The sequence below is a fragment of the Lipophrys pholis genome (genome assembly GCF_963383615.2).
Source record: "Lipophrys pholis genome assembly, chromosome: 1".
Classification (NCBI taxonomy): domain Eukaryota; kingdom Metazoa; phylum Chordata; class Actinopteri; order Blenniiformes; family Blenniidae; genus Lipophrys; species Lipophrys pholis.
Window position 1 is genome coordinate 55,124,910 of NC_137635.1, and position 14,455 is coordinate 55,139,364.

A 14,455-nucleotide genomic window follows, 5' to 3' on the forward strand; every position below is an offset into this window, starting at 1 on the left:
GAGGAGGAACAAACACAAACGGCTGATGGCACCGTGGCGACGACCGGCGGCGGGAAAAACGCTCGTTCCCGTAGCTTCCCGCCAAAATGAGACGTCCCGCCAAAATGAGACGTCCCTTTGAGGGCGGCGAGTCCAGTCTGAAGGTCCCGGACAGGAAGTGGAACTTCAACTTGTCCACACATGCACACATTCACAGTTCAGGGAAGTTCAGGGGTTTTCCAGGAGTCTCACTGTAGTGAGGAGTCTCACTGTAGTGTCCATCCAGCCTACAGCCAGGAGTCTCACTGTAGTGAGGAGTCTCACTGTAGTGTCCATCCAGCCTACAGCCAGGAGTCTCACTGTAGTGAGGAGTCTCACTGTAGTGTCCATCCAGCCTACAGTCAGGAGTCTCACTGTAGTGAGGAGTCTCACTGTAGTGTCCATCCAGCCTACAGTCAGGAGTCTCACTGTAGTGAGGAGTCTCACTGTAGTGTCCATCCAGCCTACAGCCAGGAGTCTCACTGTAGTGAGGAGTCTCACTGTAGTGTCCATCCAGAGTTAAAAGTCCCATGTTGACATGAAAACAGGAAGTGAGGTCTCAGTCGGAGGCGCCGCTCGACTCTCCGTTCGGACTAAAACTGCTGAATTGGCACGATTCTGGTTTAAAGCAGTTTATTGAAATCAAACGGCTCCAGACAGGAAGTCGCTCTGGACGAGACAGGAAGTCGCTCTGGACCAGACAGGAAGTCGCTCTGGGATAACAAAACAAGATTCCAGTTGTGCCTTTTGCTTCGATTCCGTCGCCGTCGTCCTCCGATCCAACGTCTCGTTCAGCAGCAGGTGGGAAACAAACGGTCCTGATGTGGGAATTACCAGGTTGAAGCTCCAGAACTGGGAAACAAACGGTCCTGATGTGGGAATTACCAGGTTGAAGCTCCAGAACTGGGAAACAAACGGTCCTGATGTGGGAATTACCAGGTTGAAGCTCCAGAACTGGGAAACAAACAGTCCTGATGTGGGAATTACCAGGTTGAAGCTCCAGAACTGGGAAACAAACAGTCCTGATGTGGGAATTACCAGGTTGAAGCTCCAGAACTCGAGGAGGAATCGTCCACAAACGACGTAACGAAGGACGAGTGTCCCTCTAAATCTTCGGGTCATCGTCTCTTTTTACCACAAACTGTTTCCTGTCCAACACTTCAAACAGACTTTCAACATAAGAGTCAAAACGTTTTAAACCTTCGGTCGATAAAAAGGTCCGAGTCAGAATCGGATCCAGATTCTATCAGAACCACGGAACCAGTTTGTTGGTTTGATATTCCAGATTGTAAATTTTAATTTCCTTCCAGACGAACGGACGTTTCCAGTAAATTTACTCTTAATAGAGTCAAACATTAAAGCTCTTTACAGAACTTCAGAACTTCAATCAAACTCAAAGGAAATTAAATGTAAAACCCAGAAAATTCTTCCTGGTCTTCAGGATTCAGGTGAAGGTTTTTAAGGTTTAAGGAGTTTTTCTATCAAAAGAACCACAGAACAGAACCGACGTCCAACTGCAGGAACGATCAACTTTTACCCTGAAAAACCAACTGATTTTATACATTTTTACTTTTTATTTTCAAAAACTTCAGGACGGAGGAGGATTTTCAAAGAAACTAAACATTTTTTAACTCTTCCAGAATTCAAACGGATTCTTTTAGTTCATTTAATCAACAAAAACAAAACAAACAAAAAAAAAGAGGAAAAATCATTTAAACTTTATTCTCTTAACTTTGTGTTTTGCAGAGAAACACAGTTGATCGTTTTTGGTGACAAATTGTTGAAACTTTAGTTTGAAATTTGGACAGGAAACAGAATCAGGATGAACCGAGACGCTTCGCTCACTTTGAACGGGACCGGAGAAAAACTGACCGCTTGAATTTAACTGAGCGGAACCGACCGGGTCAAACCGGTTCAGACGCTTTGGGGGCGGAGCCTCGCTGGCCCGAAGGTTCAGCAGCGGGTCGTTGGTGCAGCGGTTCGGTCTGCAGCGAGGCGGACGCCGGTTCGAGTCCACAGGTGAACAATTCAAACGTCTCGTTACCGCAGCTTTCTAACACGAGGAGGAGAATGTGGGCGGGGCCATGAACACACCTGAACAGGTGGGACCAATCACAGAACAGGAAACAAAAACAAAAGCTCATGAAAGACAAACAGGAAGAAGTTCGTGTTGCAGTCGTTACAATCAGACGAGCCGCCGCCGCCGCAGAGAAAACCCAAAACCTTTAAGAAAAATATTTCCAAAAGCACAACAACAACTTTTTTTTTTTAATATCCTACATCCAGCTCGATAGCGACGTTATAGTTAACAAGGATCAATATATTTTTATAATCATTTTTAAGGTACCTCTTATATTTTTCTGAGTATTTACAACTGTACAAGCAAAGCACACAGTTCAAAGTGCACAGATTGAATACAGTATCGACTAGTTTTGCATTTACATGGTTTTAGAAGTTTTTTCCCCAAAAAACAAAACAAACAAACAAACAAACTATTGAAAACAAAAACAAAAACAAAAACCCAAATTATTTTTTTTTTCTTCTCGCACATTTTACAAAGAAGAAGAAGAAGCTAAAGAAAGAAAATGCTGCTGGAGTTTTTTCGCTCGTTCTCTCAAGGACTCTCTCCAGGACTCTCTCCAGGACTCGGTCCAGGACTCGGTCCAGGACTCTCTCCAGGACTCTCTCCAGGACTCGGTCCAGGACTCGGTCCAGGACTCTCTCCAGGACTCTCTCCAGGACTCTCTCCAGGACTCTCTCCAGGACTCTCTCCGTCCGCTGAATATTCTCCGTTGACATTTTGGGGGTTTATTCGTTTTTAGTTTTTTTCGTTGAAAAGAAATAAACTCTAAGCTCGTCTTGTATAAAAGTTAAGGCAAAGTCATTTTTCAAGTTTAAATAAAATTCAAGTTTCTCAAACACTGGATGGACTTTTTCTTTCTTTCTTTTCTTTAATGTTTTGCGTGAGGAGAGACGTTCACGGCGTCTCCACTCGTTTCTTCTCCCAAACAAAAAGGAACAAAATAAAGGATATTTGTTGAGGAATAAACAGCACGAGTGTATAAATAAGTGGATATGGTGGATTTCCAAACTCTCTTCCCGTTTCCACTCAGAGAAATAATAATCAACCATCCAAGTGCATCTCAGTCCTTCAAAAGCAAAAATAAAAAAACTCCTCGCCGCTCCGAGTCCAGACGGTTTCCCTTCTCCACGCCGGCCACCGTTTCTCCTCGTGGGATTACCCACAATGCTTTGTGTCGCAGGAAGACTTTGAGTGAGGTCCGGCGCGGCGTCCGGCGGTGCTTTGCTCTGTCGAGTGTTTACGTGAAGGATCTGCGACGTGATTGGCCGTCTGCCGAGTGGCTGCTACATTACAGACGTCCAAACCCAAAGCTGAACAAGAGTGAAATCTGGCCTCGTTTCACTTCCTGCGGCGGCTCAGGACCTCCATCTGCTCCACACACCGACCTTTGACCTTCTAGACTGAACTGGCCCGCCTCCCCTCCATCATCCACCTGCTCACCTTTTCCAACAATCCTCCTTCCTTCAAAACCTGCTTCAGCGACGCGCAGAGCGAAGGGAAACGAGTCCAACGCCGTTTCTCTCCTTCACTTCCTGTCCCTCAAGACGATCCAACGACTGAGGAAACAAGTCTCTGCTCTCACAGAACCAACGCTAAATGATCTCCTGAAGATCCAAACCGTCTGATTCTGGACTCAGACCGGACGATTCTTCTGCTCCACATCGTTTTCCTCAAACTGCTGCTAACGATGCGCCGCTGTTAGCCTCAGCGCCGCTAGCTCTGCTCGACCCAAAACAAAACAAAAACATTTCTGCATCTCAACAGGTTCTGAAGCCACACCCACTTCCTGTCTGATTCAAAGACAAAACACGTAGCACCAAACTCCAGCCGCTAAGATTCCCGCTACGCTTCATTAGCGCCATTAGCATTGAGTAGCAACAACAAGACGACATCAGGAAAAGATCGTTTACCGAAAACGGTTAGAAGAAGAAGCTGCGAGGTGAAAACTGATAGTTGACCACAGTCAGCTGTTAGCGTTAGCACCGTTAGCTCGTTCCAGAAACAATGCGACCACAAGATTTCTGCTTCAGGACATTTTGACTGAACGACACCCGGAAGCAGCCGTTAGCCTCCAGTTACGCTTCTTTAGCCGTGCTAACGGAGGTGAACGTGTGAAATACAAACTGAAGCCGGCTAATGTCGGAATAAGAAAAGAATCGGGCCACAGACACCGAGACGATCCCCAAATAAAATGCCCAAAAGGAGAAAGAAGAAGAAAAAAAAAAAGTGATTCCCGATCTTTCTGCAACACTCAGCGCTTCTCTCTCTGGTCGTGTGTCCGTCATCCACAAAAGTCAGTTGTTAGCATTAGCATTAGCAGTGAAGCTCCCATAAAACAGTCGCCAGCCCTTTGTACCGGCCTCGTGGGAGCAATTAGCAATAGCACTGAAACAGCCGCCAGCCCTTCGTATTGGCCTCGCGGCAGCTGTTAGCATAAGCATTAGCACTGAAACTGCCGCCGGCCCTCCGTACTGGCCTCGCGGAAGTTGTTAGCATTAGCATTGAAACAGCCGCCGGCCCTCCGTACTGGCCTCGTGGTAGCGGTGAAGCGTAACAGCGACAAGCAGCCGGAGGTGAAAGGGTTAAAGAAGGAAGCCGAACCGTCGATACGATGAACTGAACACCAAGTCGCTAACAAAGTCCGCTAACGAGCTGAACACGTGAAAGAGACAGAAGCAGACTCGTTCAGAGAAACATGTAAACTGAAAGATCCAAAACTTTCCGTCGTAAGTTGCATATTGATGCAAATATGGATTTCAAATCGGACACAAGTAAAACAAAAAAATTGAGACACACACACACACACACACACACACACACACACACACACACACACACACACACACACACACACACACACACACACACACACACACTAAGGCCATTTGACAGAATAGATTTCAGTGTTTCAGGCGACACGACGACGGAACCAAAGAGGAAAACTAAAACTGGAAACTAAAAGAAAAAAAAAGAAAAGAAATAAAGCGTAAAAAGAATGAAACGCTGCTCTACATGCACAGTAAAGTGCTTTTTGTCTGCAAGCCCTGATCCAGAACAGAAGGCGTCCTCTAGGGGTGTGACGGGATCGACGTGGAGAGAAGAGTTGAGTAGCCCTGACTTAGATTTCCTTCTTTTTAAACATGTGGAGCGTAGTGGGGGGTGGGGGGGGGCATTACTGCGGGGACTTGGGGGGAGTGTGATGGGGATCTTTGCTGAGGGTTTTCCCTGGGTGGGGGGGCGGGGAGGACCACCGCCCGGCCGGCCTCCGGGCCTCCTTTGCTGGTCTGCCCGGGGTTCCCGGTTTGGAGGAGGAGCCGTAAGTCTCTCTGGTTTTGGGATCTCCCGCGGCGCCGTCGCTGCACTTCCTCTCCTCGCCTGTGGGGGCAGCGCAGGCTGGCTTGGCTTCCTTGGGGGTCGGCGGCTGCTGCGGGGCGCACGTGTCCTTGGCCCGCTGGCAGATCTCAGCGTAGGAGGGTTTCCTCAGCTCCTGAGGACAAACAAAACCACTTCAGGTGAAAACACAACATTTTGTGGTTTATTGACACGACGACTCTTTAACATTAATGAGACTAAAGAATCAATCAAGAATTAATCACCAAATCGATCAATGTGAGGAGGAATAAAACTACTAGAAAGGGAGGAAAAACAGCTAAAACAGAAACATTTCAAACTGGAGGTTTTGTTGTCATGTACACAACACAAATACTGCAATGTTTATTTCACTGATTAGATTTTGTTGTTTTGCAGCTCAGGATGATGTTTATTTGGTGGAAACAGTTGAAATAGAATCCTTTAGATTTTTATTTTAATCTTTATGTTTCAGACTCCGCAGTGACACGAACCGATGAACCAGTTTAAGCGTCATGCGGCCGCTCTCCACTAGTCGGCACTACAGAGCGGGGTCTAGTACTGGAGTACACTGCAGACTTCCCAGAAACCTTCCCTCAGACTAGTTAAGCATCATTAGTTAGACGAAGAAAACAAGCATGGAGCTGCTTCACTTCACTGATCGAAGGTTTGCAGGAAGTTTCTGGGAGAGCCTGAAAACACGGGGCAGGGAAGCTAAATGCTAAATGCTAACCTCCAGAGTCCTGTGTGAAGCAAAGCGCCTCGACCTTCAGCTGACTCTAAAACGGTTCACGGTCGTGATTAAAGGCTTTTAACAGAAACAAGCCATGTGGGAACAAGGTTTAAAATACTGACACTAGTAGCTTGAAGAGTTTAAAACTACAGTTGACTAGTTTTAATAAACTTTTCTGTTCAGCCGACAGACGTTAGTTCCCAGGAACATTTACTGTTTGACTTTTTTTTTATTTCTACAAAATGTTATTTAAAATGTGAGACTTTCCTTGTTTTCAGCTTTTCACACGATGTGAAGTTCGAGTGAACAGTTCTGGTGACCAGGCCCGGCGCCTGCTTCTGTTTTTAAAACCACACCACTCCTTTAGCAGGTGAGATGAAGGAAGTCGTCTGCAGGGACGATGCTGAATTAAAGGCTGATTAATTCAGCGTATTGTGTTGAGGACTGGGCCGATAAGTGAGCGACTGGGGCGTCTGAGAGGCAGTAAACATTTGGAGAAATGAGGGCGGATCAATACTGACTGTGGCGGCGCCGTTGACTTGCACCGATTTGCTGGCGGTGGACAAAGTGCCGGGAACTCGCTCCACGGAAAGCGGCGCCTCCTTCACCTTCACTGGGCTGCAGCCGGTCGGATGGATGGAGAGGCGGTGAGAAAAACAAAATGAGAATCCAGTTTGTGAAATAGGTTTCTCTCGTGTTCAGAATGAAGGGATTAGCGTTGTCGTGTGCAGCTTACAGGGCTGTGAGGGCGGGGGCGGGGCTGTGCGGCGTGCCGGGGGTCGGGGTCAGTGTCGGGGACGAGGCCGGGGCGCTCGGCTGGAAACCGGCGGGTATCGGGGAGGCGGGGGGCCGCAGGGGGTCCTTGGGACCGGCCGGGGAGAGAGCGCCCACGCTGGAGGAATCAGCACTTACAGTCTGGAAGAAAAACATCCAACAGCTGGAATGAGACTCGACAGGTTTATCAGACTATCACCTGCCCCCCCCCCCCATGTGTGAAGAAGAAACAGCCTCAGTCTGAGCTGCTGGTGAGGAGAGGATCAGTCACTGCAATCATCTTTAGCATGTAGCATGTAGCATGTAGCACGGCTTGGAGTCACATGCTGAGCAGTTAACCTACTGAGCGACATTGGGCTCACTCTGCTGGTGGTGAAGTTGCTGGTGGTGAAGTTGCTGGTGGTGAAGTTGCTGGTGGTGAAGTTGCTGGTGATGAAGTTGCTGGTGATGTGCAAACTATCGTTCTCCTCCTCTTGATATTTTATCAGAACATAATTTACAGTCTGTCCTACTTTTGTGGTTCTCATTATTATGAAAGAATCTCCAAAACGCTCGACCTGCTGATGTCATGTAATACTCACCAAGTTGTGTCGGGAGCTTTCAAGAGTACGAGTACTCTGTCCAGTATCAGAATCACTGCATCCATAATATGTGTTTGAGATGAGTGTGAGAGACTCAGCTGACATTTTACTTTCAAATAAAAACAAACAAACAAACAAACTATCGCCTGATACAAACAGATATTTGGATCAGATGAAGAAATAAAAATTGCAGAAGATCTGGAAACTTAAAACGGGAGTTTAGAGTTAATCAGTCTTTTCCTCTCAGAAGGTTTCATTTAGATTTTAAATACATTTACTTGATGACGGGGGGTTAATCCCTCTGTGGTCCACAGCTCCTCGTACCCGCCGTGTTAATGACAGTATGAATGCTCCTCGTACCCGCCGTGTTAATGACAGTATGAATGCTCCTCGTACCCGCTGTGTTAATGACAGTATGAATGCTCCTCGTACCCGCTGTGTTAATGACAGTATGAATGCTCCTCGTACCCGCTGTGTTAATGACAGTATGAATGCTTCTCGTACGAATGCTCCTCGTACCCGCTGTGTTAATGACAGTATGAATGCTCCTCGTACCCGCTGTGTTAATGACAGTATGAATGCTCCTCGTACCCGCTGTGTTAATGACAGTACGAATGCTCCTCGTACCCGCTGTGTTAATGACAGTATGAATGCTTCTCGTACGAATGCTCCTCGTACCCGCTGTGTTAATGACAGTATGAATGCTCCTCGTACCCGCTGTGTTAATGACAGTATGAATGCTCCTCGTACCCGCTGTGTTAATGACAGTACGAATGCTCCTCGTACCCGCTGTGTTAATGACAGTATGAATGCTCCTCGTACCCGCTCCTTGGGGGCTCCGATCACCACGCTGCTGGCCAGCCGGTTGTCAAACACGTCGTCGGTCTTCAGCTGGCCCGCTGCTCCGGGCAGGGGGGGAAAGCTGGACAGTCCCAGCTCGAAACTCGGAGACGGGGGTTTCGGGGGCGGCGGCGGCGGCGACTGCGGCGTCACTCTCTGCGTGGCGGCAACACAACAGAGTCAACGCGGCGCGGAGACGGACGGACGGCAGCGTGTCTGCACGTACCGACAGTCTGACAGCTCCTGCACATCACTGCTAAAATCAACTCTGAGAAGATAGCAAAGTACTTACTGTAAACTTTTCGTCCCTCTTTTTCCTAGAAGCAGAAAGATTTTTCCTTTAAGAAAAAGAACATCTTCATTCACAAACATCCATTCGGTCTAAAACAGCTGATGCGATCAAATCCGTAATCTGATTGAACTGGTGGCATGTAAACACTCCATCTCATCAGAGTGGACAGGAGGAGGTTCTGTTGATCTGTTAATGATCCCATGGTAAAATGATGGAATCATCAATGACATTGATTGATTTTTGTTAAAATAGGGGGAGATCCTTCGCTTCAACATATCAAAACGGTGGAAAGGCTTGACAGATGTAAAGTTTGGAAAAGAGGCCTGGTTCACACAACATTTCAAATGAAAATGCATAATTTTGTGTTTTCGTTTCAGAAAAGTTTCACGTTTACACAGTAACGTTCTGAAAACGATTTTCACGGTGATGGCAGAAACTTTGAAAACAATGCAGTTTTCATGTTGGGTCACTAGTGGGTGCTGATTTGTGTTTTCGGAGTGAAACCACACCACATGCAGCAGACAATAATACTCGATAAACATGTATAAAAACTATGTTTTTCAGTGACTCTGAGCACCATCGTCCTGTAAACGGAACCCAGAACGCAAAACCTTGGCGTGTAAACAGGGCCGGAGACTCGTGGCACCAAATCCTGCACATCAGTGTGAGCCCTCATTTCAGTCCTCAACAGGACAACAATCCCAAAGAGTAAGAAGTGAGGATGTAAATGCAGCGACTGACTTCACCTCTCAGTGTGAGCATGAATCACATCCTCCAGTTTACAGGAGCTCAAACGTCTCATATTTGACGTGAACAAGCAGCCAGAAAACAAAAAGACTGAATGTCTATTCCAGAAGAACAATTTGAGCTTGTTGGATTGTTGTTTAGTTATAAATTAACCTTCTTTACAGCTTCTACAGAAAATGAGTGTGCAAAAGTGGGAGAGCTGCTCTTCACTGTCACTTCAAGTCAGACGACAGGATGAAAGTGTTTTCAGCTTTTCTAGAGATTTGAAGAAAGGAGAGTTCCTGGTGTACTTTAGCACGAGCGCCGTGTACAGGCTGTGTTTAACGGTGCAGCAGCGACGTCTCGTACCTTCCTCGCCCGAGGCCCAGCGAGTAGTCGGCCGTGGGCTCGGTCACCCGCCCGGTGCCCACCGTGTCCCTGCGGGGGAAGGCGGCGGTGGAGGGTAGCCTGGTTCTGGGCTGGCTGTTGGGGAGCCGTGTTGGCGGGCTGCTGCGGACGCCGTTGAGCCTCTCGGCGGGGAAGCTGGGGAAGAGGGCGGGGCTGTCCAGGAGCCCGGCGCTGCGGTCGGCGGTGGGGAGGGTCGGCCTCAGGTGAGGTTTGCTGTGATTCCTGCGGGACGACAGAAGACCCTGTTGAGATTTGGTGTGGGGAAACCGTCTTCCAGGTCTTCTACTGTGTCTCTGACTGATTCCACGGGACTGACCGGTTCCTGGGGGAGTAGTGTCTGACTGTGAGGGGCGACGTCGCTGGTTTGAAGCTGTGCGATGTGGTGAATCCATTGATGAACTGGTTGTTGTGAAATGGAGCAACCTGGTTAAAAACAAACGATTTGTCAACAACAAGCACTTTACACAGGAAGTTCATGGAGCAAGAGAGACAGCGAGACAGACAGAGAGAGACAGCGAGAGAGACAGCGAGAGAGTCAGACAGACAGAGACGGAGAGAGAGACAGAGACAGACAGACAGAGACACAGAGAGAGACAGCGAGAGAGAGAGAGAGAGAGACAGCGAGAGAGACAGCGAGAGAGACAGACAGACAGAGACGGAGAGAGAGACAGAGACAGACAGACAGAGACACAGAGAGAGACAGACAGACAGAGACACAGAGAGAGACAGCGAGAGAGAGAGAGAGAGAGAGAGAGAGAGAGACAGAGACAGCGAGAGCGAGAGAGAGCAGATCATGCTGGGTACCTGCTCTCAATGTGTTGGTAAAGAAAGGGGGGGTGGGTGACCTCGGGTCAAACATCGTCAGCAAGCTCAAACGCTGGATGACCTTTTAAAGTTTGACTTTTTTTTCTTTTTAAATTACTTGTAGAGAAGAACAAGTAGTACTTGAGCCCACGAATCAAAAATCTATTAAATTATTACACATTCTGATCTTTATTACAGGGAATAATCTCCGAGATTAAGATCTGTTCTGCCTGATCAAAGACACAGTAGTTTATCCACAGTTTTTCTTATGAAAGTCATTTGTTCTTTGTTTCAACAAAGAAGTTTGCCAGTTTGTCGGTCCAGTGGTTTACAATGGCCTTAAAACTTCCTGTTAGTAAAATCATTCGTACCGGCACTGTGTGGAATGATCAATACATGAACACTGTTTTTTAAACATCTGACATGCAAATAATGAAGGTGTTCTTTCCAAAAATTAGAATACCACTGGCGTTTTGTTGGGTATTTCTGCCTCTAAGTTACGGTGAGAAATGATCCTTTAAAGGAAGACGGCTGTACACAGGTCAAGTGTCGCCTCCATGTAAAGTGAAACGGAACACAGCGCCACCTTTCAAACCCACAACCTGTAATCACAGTTCGCCGCCATTGGAAGTAGAGTTTCATCCTCACCAGCGTGGGGTCGATGAAGCTGTGTGTGGCCGACCAGGAGTGCGGCGTGATGAGGCTGTATAAAGGAAACTGCTGCTGGGGGCTGTACACCTGGGGGATGTAGTACGACGTGTAGCGCTGCTGGGCGTACGGGTTGACCTCCACCGGCCGGTAACCGTTCTTTGGCATGAATGTGTTGATAGCAATTGCCTTCGCTTTTATCCTGGCCTGGTGGAGAAACATGAGGGAGGGAATCAACTTTCTATTGCAGTGATTCACTTTACTCTGAAGTTCTCACACATCTACTAACTTAGTCAAGGTGGTATCACACCGACAGCTGTATAGTCAGCAGCTGTGGTTACATTTACCAAAATTAATCTGATTATTTTTCATGATTCTGTTTCAGCTGATGTGTGTGAGCTGAAAGCTTTAATCTGAATTAGTCTCTAACAATGATTAAACATGTAAAGGAATATTCTGTACTCATTCTTTACATGTAAAAACAACGTTCGAGAAGTAACAGACATTTGTTTTAAACACATTAAGTAACTAAGCCCTGAAATAACACTTGAGACTTTAAATTCAAACCAGAGTGTAAAGCAACACTTCATTGTTCCTTATAGACTTTTTAATGACTCTACCTTAATTGGCTTCCCTTGGAAGGTCTTCACCTCCTCACGGAGATACTGATATGCCTTTAGACGGGTGAAAACAGCATTAGATCTGTATGAATGCAGGTTATCTACATACTTTGTCACACTGCAAGGGGAACATTTTGTAAGTAATCTAAATCTAAATATTACAAGATAATAACCTCACCTGCTGTGCATCTGCTTCCGATTCAAATGTGATGAACCAGTTGTCATTGTAGGCAAATTCACAGTTGATGAACTTAGGTAAGTTGTCCCCTTTAAACAGAGACTCGACTTCCTGGAAACCAAAGAAAACAGTTTGTTTCTGGTTATTTAACCAGCAATGGAAACACCAACCCACAGACCATCGTGTCTTCATTGATCATAAACATTAAATCCTTTTAGGACATTTAGTGTGACTTTAGAAAAGCTTCAAAGAAACATGAATAACCATTTCATTTTCAACCACTATTAGGATCAACCTGTCCAGTGTGTTGCCGGAGGCCACTGAAACGTGGACGTTGTGAGATGGGGAATCGAACCTCCAACCCCACCAGGAGACCCTGATTGTCTCCAAAGGTCCGTGGACCTTCCTCTGGTACCACTGACCTCTATGGGTGTGCTCTCTGGAACCTCTCTGAGGATCACGATGCAGCGGTTCTGATTGGGTCGCACCTTCTCCCCCTTCTCGTCCACCTGGACCAATGGCAGTGCTGGAACACAGAGGACAAAGTGTAGAGCATTAACAGATCAATAAAATCAATCTAGCCTGAGCGTGACCACCTATCAGATATCAGCAGCGTGGTTGCTGCAGGTTAAAGTTGCTGCAGGTTTAAAGTTGCTTCATGTGGTTTCAGGTTAAAGTTGCTTCATGTCAAAGTTGCTTAATGTGGTTGCTGCAGGTTAAAGTTGCTACATGTGGTTGCTGCAGGTCAAAGTTGCTACATGTGGTTGCTGCAGGTTTAAAGTTGCTGCATGTGGTTGCTGCAGGTTAAAGTTGCTGCAGGTTTAAAGTTGCGTCATGTTAAAGTTGCTTCATGTGGTTGCTGCAGGTTAATATCCAAAGTGTGTAGTTGGTGTATTCATAAGGTTCATTGTGTTACATCTTGAAGTACTCCAGAAAACCTTCTTTCACCAACACTCTGCTTGAACGTCTCTAGAAAAGGATTAAAAGCAGACGCCAGGCCTGAAAGCGCCTCCATAAAATGACAGTATGTTTACAGTATTGTGTCTAATTTTAAATATAAGATCTGGGCAGAGCACAGATCATTGGGCCATAAAATAAATGTGCTACTTCAGGCCAGAGGCGATAAATTCAAGCAGTAAATTAAGTGTGCGCACAAATCAAACACAAGCAGGTACGACTCTGCTGGACACACTTTAACAACGTCTCCTGGGAAATCAGCCGCAGTCCACGCTGTCAAAAAAAAAAAAGAAGGGAGGGGCAGGGGGGGATTTGTCTTGTCGTAGAGCAACGGGTGCACAGAGTCCAGAAGCTACAAGCTTTGAAGTAACACTCACATCGTAAAATGTCCACGATCAGCTCCACGTCGGTGCTCAGCTTCTTGACGTGGTCCAGGTTGGCCACCGTCACTATTGGCACGTATTGGTCACTGTCCATTTGGGAGATGAGGTACATGTCACTGGCCAGATTCTCCCTGGAGGAGGAAGAGGAGGAGGAGGAGGAGGACATAAGTGACATTTCTTAGGAACAGCTCAAAGAGAGAAATGTTCCCTTTTCATAGCACCACTGTGAAATTTAACCTATATGTTCTCTCATAGTGACAATAAAATCTTTTATGATCAGGTCCAACACCTGAGCTCTCTGGAGGGACGGTACAGAATCAGACACATCTCACTACCACCAGGTGAGCTGTGGTTCTTTACACTTAGAGGATTGTGATGCTAGCGGCGTCACTGTCTGGGACGTCAGCCATTGATCATCGTTTTCACCTGCTGAGGTTGATTTGATTTCCTCTGTGCCTCATTATTGCGATTTAATCAGTGAACACATGAATATTCATGACTTAAATCAAATGTGAAAAGCCCAAAAAAGTACATATTTAATTAATCAACCCCAAAACCTAAAGACCTTGTGAACCCAACATATAAAGTTTTTTTTTCTTTTTTAAATATTGACATTTTGAAATATTGAAAAAGATTTGCAAGTTCCACTGTGACAGGTGAAGACGATGCCACGTGAAGCGGGTGTGGGCGGAGGTGGGCTCACCGAGACAGGCAGAACTCCAGGGTCTTCTTCAGGTGCTCCCTCAGACCCTCCTGGGGGGTCTCAGGCTGGGGGTCGCTGCCTGGAGACACATCGTCAAAGATTCTGGTCAAATAAGATGTTTAACTAAAAGCTGATCAACACTGTGCAGAGCGGCACAAAACCTGAATCAACTGAACAAAGAGGCTTTAATGGGAATCAAGAATGATTTTAGACATGAGCAACTGGTGGCTGATGTTTCTTTCAGACCAATAAAGCTGCATTTGAACCACAGGAACTTTAACCTAAACACCAGGAACCGTCACAGGAACTGTTCAAACCCCGGGACCAGGTGCTGAGGTTCCTTCAGGAGTTGGTCTCTT

At 46.6% G+C, this 14,455-nt stretch overlaps 1 protein-coding gene across 2 annotated transcripts in view; it reads right to left on the bottom strand.

Annotated features, from left to right (window-relative positions):
* Positions 1–386: 386 nt before the first annotated feature.
* The window catches only part of larp4b (La ribonucleoprotein 4B), a 38,178-nt gene continuing 24,109 nt past the window's right edge, over positions 387–14,455 (bottom strand). Inside the window, exons 5-17 of one of the 2 annotated variants that reach the window (XM_080488460.1) lie at positions 14,097–14,175; positions 13,388–13,524; positions 12,476–12,579; positions 12,054–12,164; positions 11,876–11,929; positions 11,256–11,462; positions 10,120–10,226; positions 9,765–10,025; positions 8,670–8,694; positions 8,360–8,533; positions 6,919–7,097; positions 6,704–6,800; positions 387–5,588 (exon numbers count right to left, since the gene is read on the bottom strand). In XM_080488460.1, coding sequence (XP_080344586.1) covers positions 5,274–5,588; positions 6,704–6,800; positions 6,919–7,097; positions 8,360–8,533; positions 8,670–8,694; positions 9,765–10,025; positions 10,120–10,226; positions 11,256–11,462; positions 11,876–11,929; positions 12,054–12,164; positions 12,476–12,579; positions 13,388–13,524; positions 14,097–14,175 — 1,850 coding nt within the window. In that variant the 3' untranslated portion in view covers positions 387–5,273. Of the gene's footprint in view, positions 5,589–6,703; positions 6,801–6,918; positions 7,098–8,359; positions 8,534–8,669; positions 8,716–9,764; positions 10,026–10,119; positions 10,227–11,255; positions 11,463–11,875; positions 11,930–12,053; positions 12,165–12,475; positions 12,580–13,387; positions 13,525–14,096; positions 14,176–14,455 lie in introns of both variants that reach the window. The other variant, XM_080488459.1, reaches the window with a different exon arrangement.